General features: G+C 41.5%; 1 protein-coding gene across 5 annotated transcripts in view; it reads right to left on the reverse strand.

Annotated features, from left to right (window-relative positions):
• The window catches only part of PPP1R12B (protein phosphatase 1 regulatory subunit 12B), a 209,834-nt gene that overhangs the window by 33,444 nt on the left and 160,669 nt on the right, over nucleotides 1-15,721 (reverse strand). The window contains exon 1 of one of the 5 annotated variants that reach the window (XM_045877032.3): nucleotides 12,980-14,715. The exons of the other annotated variants lie outside the window; for them this stretch is intronic. Coding sequence (XP_045732988.1) covers nucleotides 12,980-13,081 — 102 coding nt within the window. The 5' untranslated portion in view covers nucleotides 13,082-14,715. Of the gene's footprint in view, nucleotides 1-12,979; nucleotides 14,716-15,721 lie in introns of those variants that run through there. 5 annotated transcript variants of the gene reach the window in all.

The following is a 15,721-nucleotide window of genomic DNA, read 5'->3' on the forward strand; positions in this document are numbered from 1 at the left end:
CAAAACACCAGAGACTGGCTTAGAAAAATCCCCACAAAAGCTTTTAACTTGAAAGTTATCAGGAGTTCAGGAAGGCATGTAATTAAAACCAAACTCCTTTGTCCAAGTTTAAAATAAAATTGTGGCTCTGGAAAGCTGGGCCCAAGGGAAAGGAATGAGACCAAGTCACATGTCTATTGCCAAGACTAAAAGGGGGTTAACTTATGTTCCTTTGGAGTTAGGGCCTGACCCCACAGTGATGGGAAAAAAATCTCCTATTTACATTTTCCCTGAAAGGGACTAAGCAGAAAGAACATTTTATATCATGTTTTTGTGCACTCGCTGAGCCAGGGGAAACAATTTGAGCTATTCTGGGATGGCCTACAGAGAACCAGCATTTCCCTTCAGCGTTCTCAGATTAATGACTGATGATGAACAAGTCAACGATGGGAGTACGGCTGCAAGCAACATGACCTTTCAGATTTGGAGGGCTACTGCAAAGCTCCTCATTATCGGAGCTAAGTGACAAGTAATATAATTCTATAACTTCTTGAGTTTAAGAATCATTCTGGTTTCCTACATATGTCTGAGAGAGACAAAGGTTTCTCAGCTTTCTACCTTGAGGGAAGAATACCTTTACAACTCAGATGGGATTCTTGAGAAAGTGAAAGGAGAGGCTACTGGTCTAGCTTTGAAAGGGATCTTTCTAGCTATACTGTTCTAGCAATATACTTGGGGATCCTGCACAAATTGGAGAAATACACGGGGGTGAAATAAAAACTTAAGATTTACATAAGGTGTGACGGTGGAGGATAGTGATGATGAGGTCTGTATCAGGTTTTTTTCTCCACATCTAAAAAATTAGTATTTTCTCAATATCATAAAAAATTTCAATTGTATTTTCTATTGCTGCTGTGACAAATTATAATAAAATGTAGTGGCTTAAAACATCCATTTATTATCTCACAGTTTTGGCAGGTCAGAAGTCTAGTACAGCTCTACTGGGTTCCCTGCTCATGTTCTCACTGGGCAGAAATCAAGGTGTCTGCTTGCTGGGCCCCTATCTGGAGGCTCTGGGGGAAGAATCTGCTTTTAAGACCATTCAGGGTAACCTCAATGAGATACCACCTCACACCAGTCAGAATGGCTAAAATTAACAAGTCAGGAAACGACAGATGTTGGCAGGGATGCGGAGAAAGGGGAACCCTCCTACCCTGTTGGTGGGAATGCAAGCTGGTGCAGCCACTCTGGAAAACAGTATGGAGGTTCCTCAAAAAGTTGAAAATAGAGCTACCATATGATCCAGCAATTGCACTACTGGGTATTTACCCCAAAGATACAAAAGTAGGGATCCGAAAGGGTACGTGCACCCCGATGTTTATAGCAGCAATGTCCACAATAGCCAAACTGTGGAAAGAGCCAAGATGTCCATCGACAGATGAATGGATAAAGAAGATGTGGTATATATATACAATGGAATATTATGCAGCCATGAAAAGGAATGAGATCTTGCCATTTGCAACGACGTGGATGGAACTGGAGGGTATTATGTTGAGCAAAATAAGTCAAACAGAGAAAGACATGTATCATATGATCTCACTGATATGAGGAATTCTTAATCGCAGGAAACAAACTGAGGGTTGGAGTGGGGGGTGGGGTGGGAGGGATGGGGTGACTGGGTGATAGACACTGGGGAGGGTATGTGCTCTGGTAAGCGCTGTGAATTGTGCAAGACTGTTGAATCTCAGATCTGTACCTCTGAAACAAATAATGCAATATATGTTAAGAAAAAAAAAAGAAGAAGAAGAAGGTAGCGGGAGGGGAAGAATGAAGCGGGGGAAATCAGAGGGGTAGACGAACCATGAGAGACGATGGACTCTGAAAAACAAACTGAGGGTTCTAGAGGGGAGGGGGGTGGGAGGATGGGTTAGCCTGGTGGTGGGTATTGAGGGGGGCACATTCTGCATGGAGCACTGGGTGTTACGCACAAACAATGAATCATGGAACACAACATCTAAAACTAATGATGTATGTATGGGGATAATATAAGAATAAAAAAAAAAAAAAAGACCATTCAGGGTGTTGGCAGAATCCCGGTTCTCGTGGCTGTAGGTCTTAGATCGCCACTTCCTTGCGGCTGTCAGCTGGTGGCTGCTCACTGCTCCTCGAGGTGCCCACACTCCTTCCCACACGGCCCCTTCCATCTTCAAGCCAACAACAGCACACTGAGTCCTTTTCATCTTCACATTTCTCTGGTTTCCCCTCTGTCATCAGCCAAGAAAGCTCTCTGCTTTTAAGGGGTCATGTGATTAGATCACGCCCACCCAGAATAAGCTCCCTGTCTTAAGGGGAATTGTGCCACGTAACATAATCAGAGGGGAACTAGCTCATCATATTTCTGGGCTCTGGAAATTAGGCCAGGACATCACTGGGGAGCCATTTTAGAGTCCCAACTACCACAAGGATCCCTCTTTATTTATTTAATTTTTTTTAATTTTTAAAAAAGATTTTATTTATTTGACACAGAGACACAGCGAGAGAGGGAACACAAGCAGGGGGAGTGGGAGAGGGAGAAGCAGGCTTCCCGCGGAGCAGGGAGCCCGATGCGGGGCTCGATCCCAGGACCCTGGGATCATGACCTGAGCCGAAAGCAGACGCCTAACCGACTGAGCCACCCAGGTGCCCCTATATCATAAATATTTCTGAGAAGTATCATTGCCAGATTGTCACTATCCAATCAATTTAATATGTATGTAGAATTGAGAAGATGTAATGCCACCTCACATTATTCTAGACATCTCACTACATTTTAAAAGATAAATCATTGTTTATTAAATTATAGAACTAGACGTCTTTTTTGTATCTATACATCATGCTACCTAAATATTGGAATTTTACAGTTCTTATTTTCTATGCAGGCCTGTACCTTTTCTTTGTGGATATTCCTAGCTACTGAAGAATTTCTCAATTTTTGGAACTCACAAATCACACTTATTATAGAAGGAAATGTATACATATACTAAGGCCTCCCCAAAATATCCAAGGCAAGCCATTTTATATTTAAGATAATTTGTAAACTGTTATGATCCATGAATACATCTGCAGGCTCAGGCACATTCTCTGTCCAACCTTTCACATGCTGCACACCACATATGATGAAAATGACCAAAGAGAATGAGTAGCTCTGAAACTTGTGACTCTAGCAGGTGGGTCACATTTCTCACACTTAACACATATTTTTACTTTCCAAAGAGCTCAGAGTTTTACGTCCTCACTGCTGTGCCCAGACACCTGAAACTATGGTAGCACATGAAATACACTCAGAGAATTCAAAAGAGCAAGGCTTAGTGAACACATGAGAAAAGAAGCCTGATCATCTCTTCTCCCCGCCGCCCCCCCCCCCAAATACTGTTAGGTACTGCATATAAGAAGTCACACATTTAGAAGTCTCTAAGTCAGCTTCCGGATCTCATCCCACTCCTCTGTTAAGGCTCTTCAATAGAGGGCCGCCTGGGTGGTTCAGTCGGTTAAGCATTAAGCGTCTGCCTTTGGCTCAGGTCATGATCCCAGGACCCCCTGTCGGGCTCCCTGCTCAGTGAGGAGTCTGCTTCTCCCTCTGACCCCCGCCACCCGCTCCAGCTTCACTTGCTCTCTCTCTCTCTCAAATAAATAAAAAAAATCTTTTTTTTTTTTTTTAAAAGCTCTTCAATAGATGCTATTACTAACCACCACTAACACCTCTTTTAGGCATTAAGCTTTCCATTCCCAAAGCCTGGGAAAAGATGGATTTTTTTTTACATGGTAAATGTCATTGTATAACAGCCTGCTTGGGCAGCAGTTATTTTAAATTTGGACTAGGCTATGAATCAAAACCTTTGCAGAAGGGTTAGTGAGGCTCTCCAGACCTCACATTTCAAGAGGAAATAAATACTTAACCTAAATAACATAAGGTAAACCATTTTACTTCTAAGTAGGTCCCACACAAGGTCAGGGACTCCCTCTGCTCTTAGCCTTTTCTCTTTCTGTCCCCACAGAAGCCAAAATATTAACTCACACATTTTAGAGCTATAGATGCACTAAGAAACTGCAATAAACAGGTATCTGAATTGTCCTGGGAAGACCTATGGTTGGCCTCCAACTCAGAAATAGGGTTTTCTAGTGTGTGGCCTTTGACTCCTTTCCAGGTGGCCAAATGGGATAGGAACAGAGAGATCAGATCTTAATTAGGCAACAGTGTTCATTCCCTGTATTTATAACAAATGCCCTTGTGTGCCGAGCTCTGTTAGTGATACTTAGAGGAATAAAATAGATATGTGCAGAATCTAAGACATGGTTCTCTGATGTCAAAAAGCTCTTCTTTGGGGAGGAAAGATAAGCATATCCATAAAACAATGAGAGAGTGATGCAAGAAAGGGATCAAACACTAGACTTTCTGCTACATACAGCAAATAAAAAAGCAGAAAAGAGAGAGACCAATACTGACTAGAGATTTTCAGCAAGGCTTCATGGAAAGAACAGGCCTAACGGGTTCATCAGTCTGGAGTTTGAAACTAGGTGGTCATGAAGAATGATACTATCATGAGTGACTTGTAAGAAGTCTGGCACAAGTTGGGACCTTGTTGGGCCACAGTTATTTAACTTCTCTCTGCCTCAGTGTTCTCATCAGTAAAGTAGGGGAAATGGTACCCAGTGTATAATGTTAACAAAAACACTAAATGAGAAAATAAATGTAAGTGCTTGGGACTGCACCTGGCATATAGCGAATGTTCTATAAATGTTAGCTATTGATATTACTACAGTTTTCTCTGTTTTTCTATTCTCTCTCCCATTCCTCTTTGGTCCTTTGGCTCTGTCAATGCTTGCTGGCTGCAAGAATAATAAGCTCAAACAAATTCCTTGGCACTCAAGTAAAGGGTTTTGATTATTGTAGATTTTGATAATCCAGGCTAATTCCTACTTACCCTTTCTAACCTACAGACATTTAAGGTCATTATTTTACTCTCTGGATAGTTATACTCTCTCCCAGATAACCAACCATATGAAGTTAATAAACATAAAGGTATAAAAACTCCTATATGAAAATGTGTTTTCATAAGGAACCATAAAGGTTAAAGTCCAGACACACTTTTAGTATCTTTATCTCATCATTGCATTGGTAGAACTCCCTGCATTGTGTAACCAAAGACTGGCTGTGATGAGAACTAATCCCCCAGTTGTGGATAACTGCCACTCACTGCATAATAAACAGGTTAAGAAGAGAAACAAAAAGGGCTGAAAAAGAACAAAAGGCGGATGAAAGCCAACTCCAATTGCTTCCCTTGGGTCTTCTGACGATAATTAGTTGTCCGTTCACACAAATACTATGATTGAGATAGAGAAATAAAAAACAATGCTGAATAAGTTGGGAGCTTTTTCAAATTTGAAAAACCACCCTAGGTCGCATAGCTGATTATGTACAGAAAATAAAACTAGAACCCTAAACTGACCTCCTAAATTTCTGGATTCTTTGGGAACTAAAGCTTATCACTGTAACATAGTTGACTGCAATACCTCCAAACAAACAAACAATATATAAGACCTGCTTTCTGCGCAGTGACTGAATAGGAAAAACGATGGGAAGAAGCCACACGTTGTTACTACCTGCCTCACCCCAACGTTTTATTCTCAGCTCTCTCCTTATGCTACATCTACTACTCAGACAAGCTCACCACTCCTATGGCTTAATCATAAATATCAATGTTTTCAGCCCATAATTTTCTCCTGAGCTTTAGACCAAATTTTTCCTGGATATCACTACCTGAATGTTCCAAACCTCTAACTCAACACACCCAAAGTGAAATCATTTCCCCCACTTCATGCCCTTTTTTTCCCCTCCTGGGTATGCCAACTAAGTTTTGTCAAGCCATCTTCTTCTGAGTCACCTAGACCAGAGACCTGGGAGTCATCCTTGACTCTGCCCTCTCACAGGTTCATCCTTACCCCCATTCTATCAATTCCCAGTTCTTATCAATTCTACCTTCTAAATAGCTGAATGTTTCTCTGTTCTGCCTGGAGAATGTCTCTGTTCAGGCCCTTATCCTTTCTCACCTGGAGTATAGCATTCGGGTCAATGGACTTAACCTCCAGACCCTCCCTCTACAATCCAGCCTCCATAGATGCCAGAAATATCTCCCAAATAAGCAATTCTGATCACAGCAACTTTACTTCAACTCTTCAATCCTTTATCTACAGGATAACTCCCCAAATCCTCAGAATGACATACTAAGCCCCATATGACCTGGCTCCTGCTATGTCTCCAGTTTCATTTCCTATTATACTCCTAAATATATCTTTTGTTCGAGCCACACTGATCTTCAGCTCTCAAAATAATCCTGTATTTTCTCATACATTTTTTCCCACTTTTGTAATGTAATTTCCTCCTTCTTTGACCACCTATCTTCTGTTGGTCTTTAAATATCTAGCTAATGCATTTACACTTGACTGATCTGCTAAAACAAAAAACACCCTGGACTTGATTTTCTTTTTTATCTCCCCAGTTAGACTGTCAATTCCTTGAAGGCAGGGACTATATCTATCATTTCTGAATTCCAGTGTCTAGGATAGGGAGGGCCTATTGCATAGCAGATGTTCAAGGAATGTTAATGGTGGGAAGATTCAAAATAGAGTAGGTGGCCTTGATAAACATTTATCATGGAAACAGAAAATTGCGGAGGGCCAAGGGTAGGACATGGCTTGCATTTCTGTGTTGTCACATGGAAACTCCACGAAAGGAACTGATGCCTTCAAAACTCCCAGTCTCTCTGGTCGAAAAACCATGACTTCAGATGCCATCTCATCCAGCTTTATGTAGAACATGGGTTAACTAGTCTACTATCTATCTAAGATTCCAAATGGGGAAACTGCTTTTGTTTCTACAGGTTCTACTATTCTTGCTTAGGAGATTCCTTGGGTTATAGAATTACTGCTGTTGACTTTTCTTGAGTGGAATTAAAAAAGAAAACAGATACACTAGTGGTTTTCATTAGGAAAAAAAAAGTGGTTAATAGATTGCACCATTAATTAGCCTTATTCACCCAGACAAATGTTTCTCATTCCATGACAATGGATTATAAAGCAAAGTGAAAAATGAATTCCAGATTGGTAGTGCCCACATGCAGTATGAGAGGTAGAAAGGATAAGATAATACACTAAAGAACTGTTTGGTGTTTGCCACAGGACAGCAGAAAGGACATGCAAAGAATGACTATTAATATTGATAGTCTGGAAGGCTAAGAGGCAGAGGGGAGCCTGTTAACCTGAGTGGCCACATAGACAAGGTCTTGTGAAAGCAGCAATCCTTTATCACTCACTTGTTTATCAAATGTTCTCTGATTAGTTTGTAGAGCTGGTTATAAAACAAAATAAGTTGGTTAATTGTTCCCTTTAAAAACCTTATGAAAAATCTCCATATTTTCAGTTGAGATATAAATCCTGAAGGAATAGCAATCCCGATTAAATGGGAAATGCTACTGATCTTGTTTTATAGATGCAGGTCCAATCCTATTATTGTAAAAACCAACCAATTCAATGAAAATCTGTCTAATTAAGAGATTCCCAGGGTTCAGTTGATGACCTACTTACTTCAAGACTATTCAATATAATAAATATCAACTAAGCCCTACAATGTGGACATTCTTTAGTATTTTATCATCTTTGGATATACCTGTATTGAAAAATGTTTTGTTAAATTAGCAGATAATAATTTGAAAGCATCGACAAATGATTACCTGGCTCTTGTTTTCAAGGTGATTTAGACTTGCTAAACCATCTAAATTGACTAATTTCTAAGTTAATAGAATTAATATACTTGAGACCCGATAATATAAACGGTGAGTAAAAAGCAAGAGCTAGAGGTGTCTAATGTAATTGTAGTTCAGAATTATTTTTTTTCAGTGTTGGAAAATTACATCAAAAGGAAGTTTTTCTACTAATTGTGTGAACCCAGCACCTCATGTAGTTGCTTCAGAGTGTGAGAACAGAGGCTAAGCCTTCAAATTCTCATACATAAATACCTGGTATGGTTCCCATTAGAAATTTGAGTGAACTGGGGCACCAGGGTGGCTTAGACGGTTAAGTGTCTGATTTTGGCTCAGGTCATGATCCCAGGGTCCTGGGATTGAGCCCCTTGTGGAGGCCTGCTTGGAGTCCTGTGGCAGGCTCTGAGCTCATCGGGGAGTCTGCTCCTCCCTCTCCCTTTGCCCCCCGACCCCTGCTCATGCACGCGCGCGTGCGCGCTTGCTCTCTCTAATAAATAAATAAAAATCTTAAAAAAAAGAAAAGAAAGTAATCTGAGTGAATCCGGAAGCTGTTCTGCTTTCCCTGAGTAAAAAAATCAGAGATGGGTAGATCTGTTACTCAGGGAGCTCCACAAATTTTAGAGACAAAAGAGATGTTGGACTAGTGTGAACCTAGTGTGAAAGCCAAAAGACTTGTTTAAAATTATTTCACTATTCAGGGTCAACAGAGATCAAAACAGCAAATACTAAGAGCATACCACTTAGAATAATCATTTTATTTTTTAAAAAAGATTTTATTTGGGACACCTGGGTGGCTCAGTTGGTTAAGCGGCTGCCTTTGGCCCGGGTCATGATCCCAAGGTCCTGGGATCGAGTCCCACATCGGGCTCCTTGCTCAGCAGGGAGCCTGCTTCTCCCTCTCTCTCCCTCTGCTTGTGCTCTCTCTGTCAAATAAATAAAAATCTTAAAAAAAAAATATTTTATTTATTTATTTGAGAGAGAGAGTGAGCGAGAGAGAGAGAGCTCACACAAGCAGGGGGAGCGGCACAGGGAGAGGGAGAAGCAGACACCCCGCCAAGCAGGGAGCCTGACGTGGAGCTCGATCCCAGGACCTTGGAATCATGACCTGAGCCAAAGGCAGATGCTTAACAGATTGAGCCACCCAGGCACCCCAGAATAGCCATTTTAGTGGGGGATCGGGGGGTGGGGATACAAAAAGAATGGATGATGGATATTTTCCTTATGGAAAGAGAGGGGTGTATTTTTTAAGATTTTATTTATTTATTTGACAGAGAGAGAGACAATGAGAGAGGGAACACAAGCAGGGGGAGCAGTGGAGGGAGAAGCAGGCTTCCCTCAAAGCAGGGAGCCCAATGTGGGGCTCGATCCCAGGACCCTGGGATCATGACCTGAGCCAAAGGCAGACACTTAACGACTGAGCCACCCAGGTGCCCCAAGAGGGGTATATTTTTAAAAACCACATTTAACAGTGTAATTTTGTGTTCAGAGAATGAAAAATATTATTTTTGAAATACAAACTAGAGAAAGTAAAATCTTAGGTGGTAAGATGTACTATTCTCTATATAAGTGATTTTTCATTAGGGAGAATACTAGTTGTACAATCTCTAGGCCAGCATTACATTTTTATATTATTAAAAAGGGCCCTAGTTTACTGAGTACAGAAACACTGAATTACGTAATGTTAAAAGTATCAGAAACTGTTGAGAGTTGAAAAGTAAAGGTATGATAAGATAGTTTCAGTTTTCCAGGACTGATAAATCATCCTGCTGTTTGTTTTCTCAAGTTAAAAATTATACCTCTTTGAGTTACAGTTTATAGTTTGCCCATACTGCTTCTTGAACATGTGGCTAAGAGCAAGGTGTCCAAAATATGCTCCCCATGTGAATAACCTTTATTTAAAAATTCCCTTTGAGAGCATTTTCCTTATATGGAAGCATTTAATATTTAGCCTCTTTACCAATAGTAAGAAAAAAATCATAAATATTTATACACTGGCTCAAAATTTCAATCATTTGTTTTGAAGAATGTTGGCTTCAGAGGCCACACCTCTTGGTGCAACTTTTAGCAGAAAACCGAATGTGCACAAGTTTGCATGAGGAGAGAGAAAAAGGTGTTCTGATCTTAACTCTGAGATGCACACAGACGTGTCCCGGCATCTTTACTTAAGTATTTCTGCCTCTGAAATATGAAGACCTGTAGCCCACAAGGTCTCAAGCTCTGTGGGATCCATGGTTTCATATGCTCTGACTAGGATTCGAGAATCAGGCGTGGGAGATTCAGCAGAGCCTGTCAATTCCCTCTGTTGGTCTGTAGACACTGCCTTCCTCCTGCCTACAATTTCAGTTTCCTGGGTCCTCATTATGCCTGAATTTTGGATTCCCACAGCTACCTAAGCTTTTAACTGTCATCTTTGACCCTAGAAAGTCCTTAACCTTCCAATGTATTTGGTATGAAATCACTGTTGTGGATAAATATGGGTTTTGGACCCAGAGATACCAGGCTCTGCTGCTTACTAGCTGAGTGATGTGGGTAAGCCACTTCTCTTCCATGTATCTCGGTTTCCTCATAGGTAAAATGGTGATAGCAACACCCACCTTCCAGGGTGGCTGGGGGTTAAATGAGGTAATGCAGGTGAAGCAGCAGCCAGTTAAATAACAGGGCATCAGAAGGCATATGAGCGTAACACTACCACCACATACAGAGTGAGAAGAGGGATGGTCATAGCATTCAAAACCCATTTGTGGGGCGCCTGGGTAGCTCAGTCAGTTAAGCGTCTGCCTTAGACTCAGGTCATGATCCTGGGGTCCTGGGATCGAGCCCCACGTGGGGCTCCCTGCTCAGCAAGGGAGCCTGCTTCTCCCTCCCCCTCTGCCTGCCTCTCTGCCTACTTGTGTTCTCTCTCTCTGTCAAATAAATAAATAAAATCTAAAAAAAAAAAAAAAAAGTTTGTAAGCAGCACCCTAATTAGTTAGGACATGAGGGGAAACTAGGCTACAGGGGAATCTTAAGAGATAAATCTTAGTTTTATAACCCATTCAGAGTGTCAACAGCCTCCAAATTAGTGTTGCATATCTTTTACTCTCTCAGACAGTAAAGGCACAAGCAACATAATAGAACATGAATGATACACAAACATCAACACTCTTTATAGTAGAGCCTAAGGCTATGCGGGCGGACCTGGAAGTTGGGTTACAGTAAGTGGATGCTATTATGGGAATCCACAGCCACTGACCACTAAAATTGGGATGCAGTCTCTTATTAAGGCCATCCATGTGCTGGTTTCCTGTAATCCAAATTTTCAAATTCTCTCCCACAATGACCTCTGTCTAAAAAGTCAGGGATGTGGGGATGATGGAATGAGGGTGGAAAGGGTGGATGACAGCCGTTAGGACTGCGACAAGAAGAAAGTAGTACTTAACTGTAAAGAAGAAATGGGTTCAAACAGAAAGGGAAAAGGCGTGTGTGTCATTAAACAGATTTTGTTGAATGCTCACGAGGTATCACACATTGCTCCAGGAACTGTGGTTACAGTAGTGAACAAATGTTAACAACGGGCTCTTTACAGCAAAGATACTGCTGAGTTTGATAAGAGGGACGGGAACAAAGGGAAACACTACTGAACTAAAAGTGCTCCATTTTGTGGACCTCAACTGGGAGCCACCAAAAAGTACCCAACAGCTGCTGAGGGGGAAGGACTCTGTGGCTGCCTTTTTTTTTTTTTAATAAGTATATGTTTACAGTCCCTTTTATTTTTAATAATTAATTAATTGAGAGAGAGAGAGGGAAACAGAGAGAGGGAGGGAGAGCGTGCACGTGTGAGCAGGGCAGGGCACAGGAAGAAGGAGAGAGAATCCCAAGCAGGCTCCATGCTCAGTACGGAGCCCAACGCAGGGCTCAATCCCACGACCCTGAGATCTTGACCTGAGCTGAAACCAAAAGTTGGACACTCAACTGACTGAGCCACCCTGGTGCCCCACACTCTATGGCTCCTTAGAAAAGAAAGGCAGCAGCCTATGAAACTCTCCTGGAACTCAACAATGGTGACATATACACTGAGCCTCTCAGTCCTTTCACCAAAAGAAGTCATGAATGAAACAGCTTTATAACAAAATCCTTTTGATATTCTGGTAACTAAACATCCCTAGCTGATGTCCTAGACCAACATGTCACATAGCAAATGCCACTCCATGATAATTTATCCCATGAGAAAGACACTGAAAATGAATATAAAATAACTCAGAAATGCAGAAGTCACTTCAGGTTTCTTGCAGATTTCCCCCCCACAGCTCCCCAAATAAGGAAGCTATGACCATGATATTTGTTATTCTGTATATACAGTAGAGCACAATCTTGTTCCCTAAGAAGGAACTGCTACCTTGCCTACTACCTAATATGCCCATCGGGGCTTCTCATCGGTTGCTATTGGTAGCAGTCCTTGCTTTTGTCAGTTTCTTACAGAGGAAGACACTAAATCAGATGCAAATCGCTTCTACAGAAACATACGCTCGAGAAAAAAACTCAAGTGGATCTGCTTAGGACATTACAAACACTTCCATACAGCTGGTTGTTAACAGCTAGGAGTTCTTTCTCTGAGTTTATAAGCATGAAATTTCCTGATGGTGACTGAGGAGTAAGAAAGACTCCAAGTGTCCATAACTATTGCTCGTTTTGTTTTTTCTCGCTATCACTCAATGGACACATAAAACAGGCAAGGGCATACTCTCTCTCACATACATGCCTACACAAACGTTCATAAGGAACTTCCACATAACTGAAGTTTAATGTATACAGTTTCATGGCCATTTGGGAGCTTTTTCTCTAGAAACATAGTATTGACCCACAAAAAAAACAAGAAAGGGAACAACTAAAAATAGCCACAGAAATTAAGAAACGCCTGTAAGATATAGAGACAAGGACTCTAAAATCTTACTGTCAGGCAGCTTACAACTGACAGTTAAAAGCTAAGACAGAAATTGTAGTCTGACATATTTAAGTCTGCTTTTACTTAAGACTACAGTAAGTATTATGAACCATAACCTCCTGCAGAAAAGCTAACAGGGTCTTTACTTTCAAATTTTCTTTTTTCCTCTACCAATTCCCATATGCTCTGAAATGCCTTTGCTCTAAACCTAACTCCCCAAGTTACATATACATTCTCCACCTTTGACACAACTATGAACATATGTAAATAAAATGCTGCTTACTCGGAGTGTCTTGGCAGTCGGGGAGGGAGATGCTGGGGGAGAATCAGACTGAGATTTCCTATTCCGAGTGAATTCTTTACTTCGGGTATATACAGAGGACATGGTTCCTCAGGATGTAGAAAGACACTCAACCACTGGATTCTTCACGCAAAGCTGGGAAACCGTCCCTGCAGGTTTACCCTCACAGAATCTCTCCTTTTGACTTGATGCAAGAAGACTTTGGAGAGAACTAAATAAAGGATAAAAGCCACCCTGTAAATTATAGTCTTGCGCTCTGAACCAGTCCACAGTTAAACAGAATCTGAGAGGCGTGTTCCATCAATATTTTCAGTCCAGCTTCAACCACAAGTGCTCAGGACTGGTAGCTTACGATGGAGGGTATTGTGCTGAGCCACACCTTTTATGCCTAGATCGAGTCCTTGATTCTCCCAAAAGGACACTTCTTAGTGAGACTTGCTCCCCAATAAAACCTGAGTCTAGTTTCCCGATGACACTGGATTAAATCCCAGAGGAAAGACGACTTTGGATCCTGCCGGAGACGAGCCTGGGATGAACTACCGTCACTTTATCCAGAGGGAAGAAACAGAAATCCTCTGGAAATCATGCTGTTTTTCCTTAGCTTGACTCCACTGGGCTGGAAGGGGTTTAGAACTGCTGTGATAAATTCAGGTTAAACAACTTAAAAAAACAAAAAACAAAAACAAAAAAAAATACAAATAAGGAACCCAGAGTTTATGAGAAGGAAGCCATCTGAGGAAGTCAAGTTTCCCTAAGTCCTCCCAGACGAAGCTGCTTTTACATACAAACACTCACAGTCATACACACATCTTTTCCCCTCCCCTCTTCTATTTTCTGACATTCCAAATCCCTATTCGCTCAGCGAGGAATGCTGGAGAAGAGCCAAGGGCAAAGATTCACTTTCAACTCAGAATTCGGGTTGCCACTTGCAGGAGGAAAAGAAAGCCTGCCAGCTTCTAGGAATAAAGGGAGGCTCTTTGGGAACATGCTCAGGGGTGAAACCCACCAAACTTTCTGGTATCCACTGCTTCAATTAGAGTAATAAGCAGCAGTTTCAACAGCTGATTTCTCTGAACAGTTCGCTAAATATGAGAATGGGGACTTTTCAACTTCTGGATCTATTAAGTAACAAAGCCCTGACAGACACATCAGTCAAAGCACCTTCAGGCCCTTTATGTTCCACTTGAATGACAGGTCGTTCCTGCCGCACCACAAGGAAGCCCAGCAAATTGAAACTTTGGCCCACTGCAAAGGAAACTCTCTGTACATTACAGACTTTAACGGCTGAGTCTCTGAGTATACAGCTTAACAGAGTTTTCCAAAATGCCATAATCAGGGAAGAACAAGATGGGAAAGGGGTACAGGTAAGGGGAAAAGGGTCAGAAATGAAGAAAGAAAGCAGAGACAGGAGTGGAAATGCAAGACTACAGGACTGAATTACCCACAGGGACAATTAAGAGTTAAGAAGAAAGGAATTTATTTGCTTAGTGTTGAAGGTTTTTGGATTTGGCCTTGAAACATCTCAAATTTAATCTTTTGCACTCTGTTGTCATCACTACCCTATCCAACATTTCTAGGCCAAATGCTTTCTAAGCCAATGAGTTTAGCCCCAAAGTAACAACTCACTTCTCTGGGCTCTTGGAAACTCTATCCTGCCCTTCCTTTTCCTACACAAAATTTATATTTTTTCCTTCAAACCTTCCCAGCATGCCACTCTTTTTTCCTCTAATTATCTTGACATCTTCTTTATTCTTATAACCAATTTTGTGAAATTAAATGAAGGGAAGTGATCAGCTTCTTGGGGGTTGGTCTGAGGAAACCGGTTGACAAGGGTTTATTAAAAGAGGTCTTACTTGGGCGCCTGGGTGGCTCAGTTGGTTAAGCGACTGCCTTCGGCTCAGGTTATGATCCTGGAGTCCCGGGATCGAGTCCCGCATCGGGCTCCCTGCTCGGCAGGGGGTCTGCTTCTCCCTCTGACTCTCCCCCCTCTCATGTGCTCTCTCTCATTCTCTCTCTCTCTCAAATAAATAAATAAAATCTTTAAAAAAGAAAAAAAAAAAAGAGGTCTTACTTCATTCCCAATCTAAAAAACTTAAGAAGACTGATCAATTCCACCACAAACCAGAACTATACTGTGTCTGAAAGGCCAATTATTTGGGGAATTAGGATTTATGAATCTTACGTTTTAGATCCTACTTATATAGTTAATCTCATCTGGTAAGAGTGAGTTTTTCTTTATTAGATCTTTTCACTTAGAAAAGAAATATTGACGTAAACCTAAATAGTAACATTCTCATAGCAAGCACGATTGTCTAGGGAAGGATTAGGAGGGATACTTTTTCACTCTCCAGAATGAAAGTCACCAGGTTACATTATTCCTCAAAGACATGGCAAGAACAAGTATGATCAGTCGGTTCCCTGACCTGTTTCTGTAAGATTTATACAGCGATTTCATTACTCACTGGCAATTGAAGAGGAAATGTAAAAGCCTACTACTCCCAACTATTATTCTTGTCTCTTTTTACTTCTTTTTTGTATCTACTTCTAGGCAGTGGTAAACTTTTTTTATATTTTAAAGTGTTTTGGGGCACCTAGGTGGCTCAGTCGGTTGGGCATCTGCCTTCGGCTTAGGTCATGATCCCAGAGTCCAGGGATTGAGCCCCGCATTGGGCTCCCTGCTCAGTAGAGAGTCTGCTTCTCCCTCCGCCTCAGCCCCCCACCCCC

This window comes from Mirounga angustirostris, unplaced genomic scaffold (assembly GCF_029215605.1).
Source record: "Mirounga angustirostris isolate CCGP_5_RB_7025 unplaced genomic scaffold, mMirAng1.0.hap1 SCAF_6, whole genome shotgun sequence".
Taxonomy (NCBI): domain Eukaryota; kingdom Metazoa; phylum Chordata; class Mammalia; order Carnivora; family Phocidae; genus Mirounga; species Mirounga angustirostris.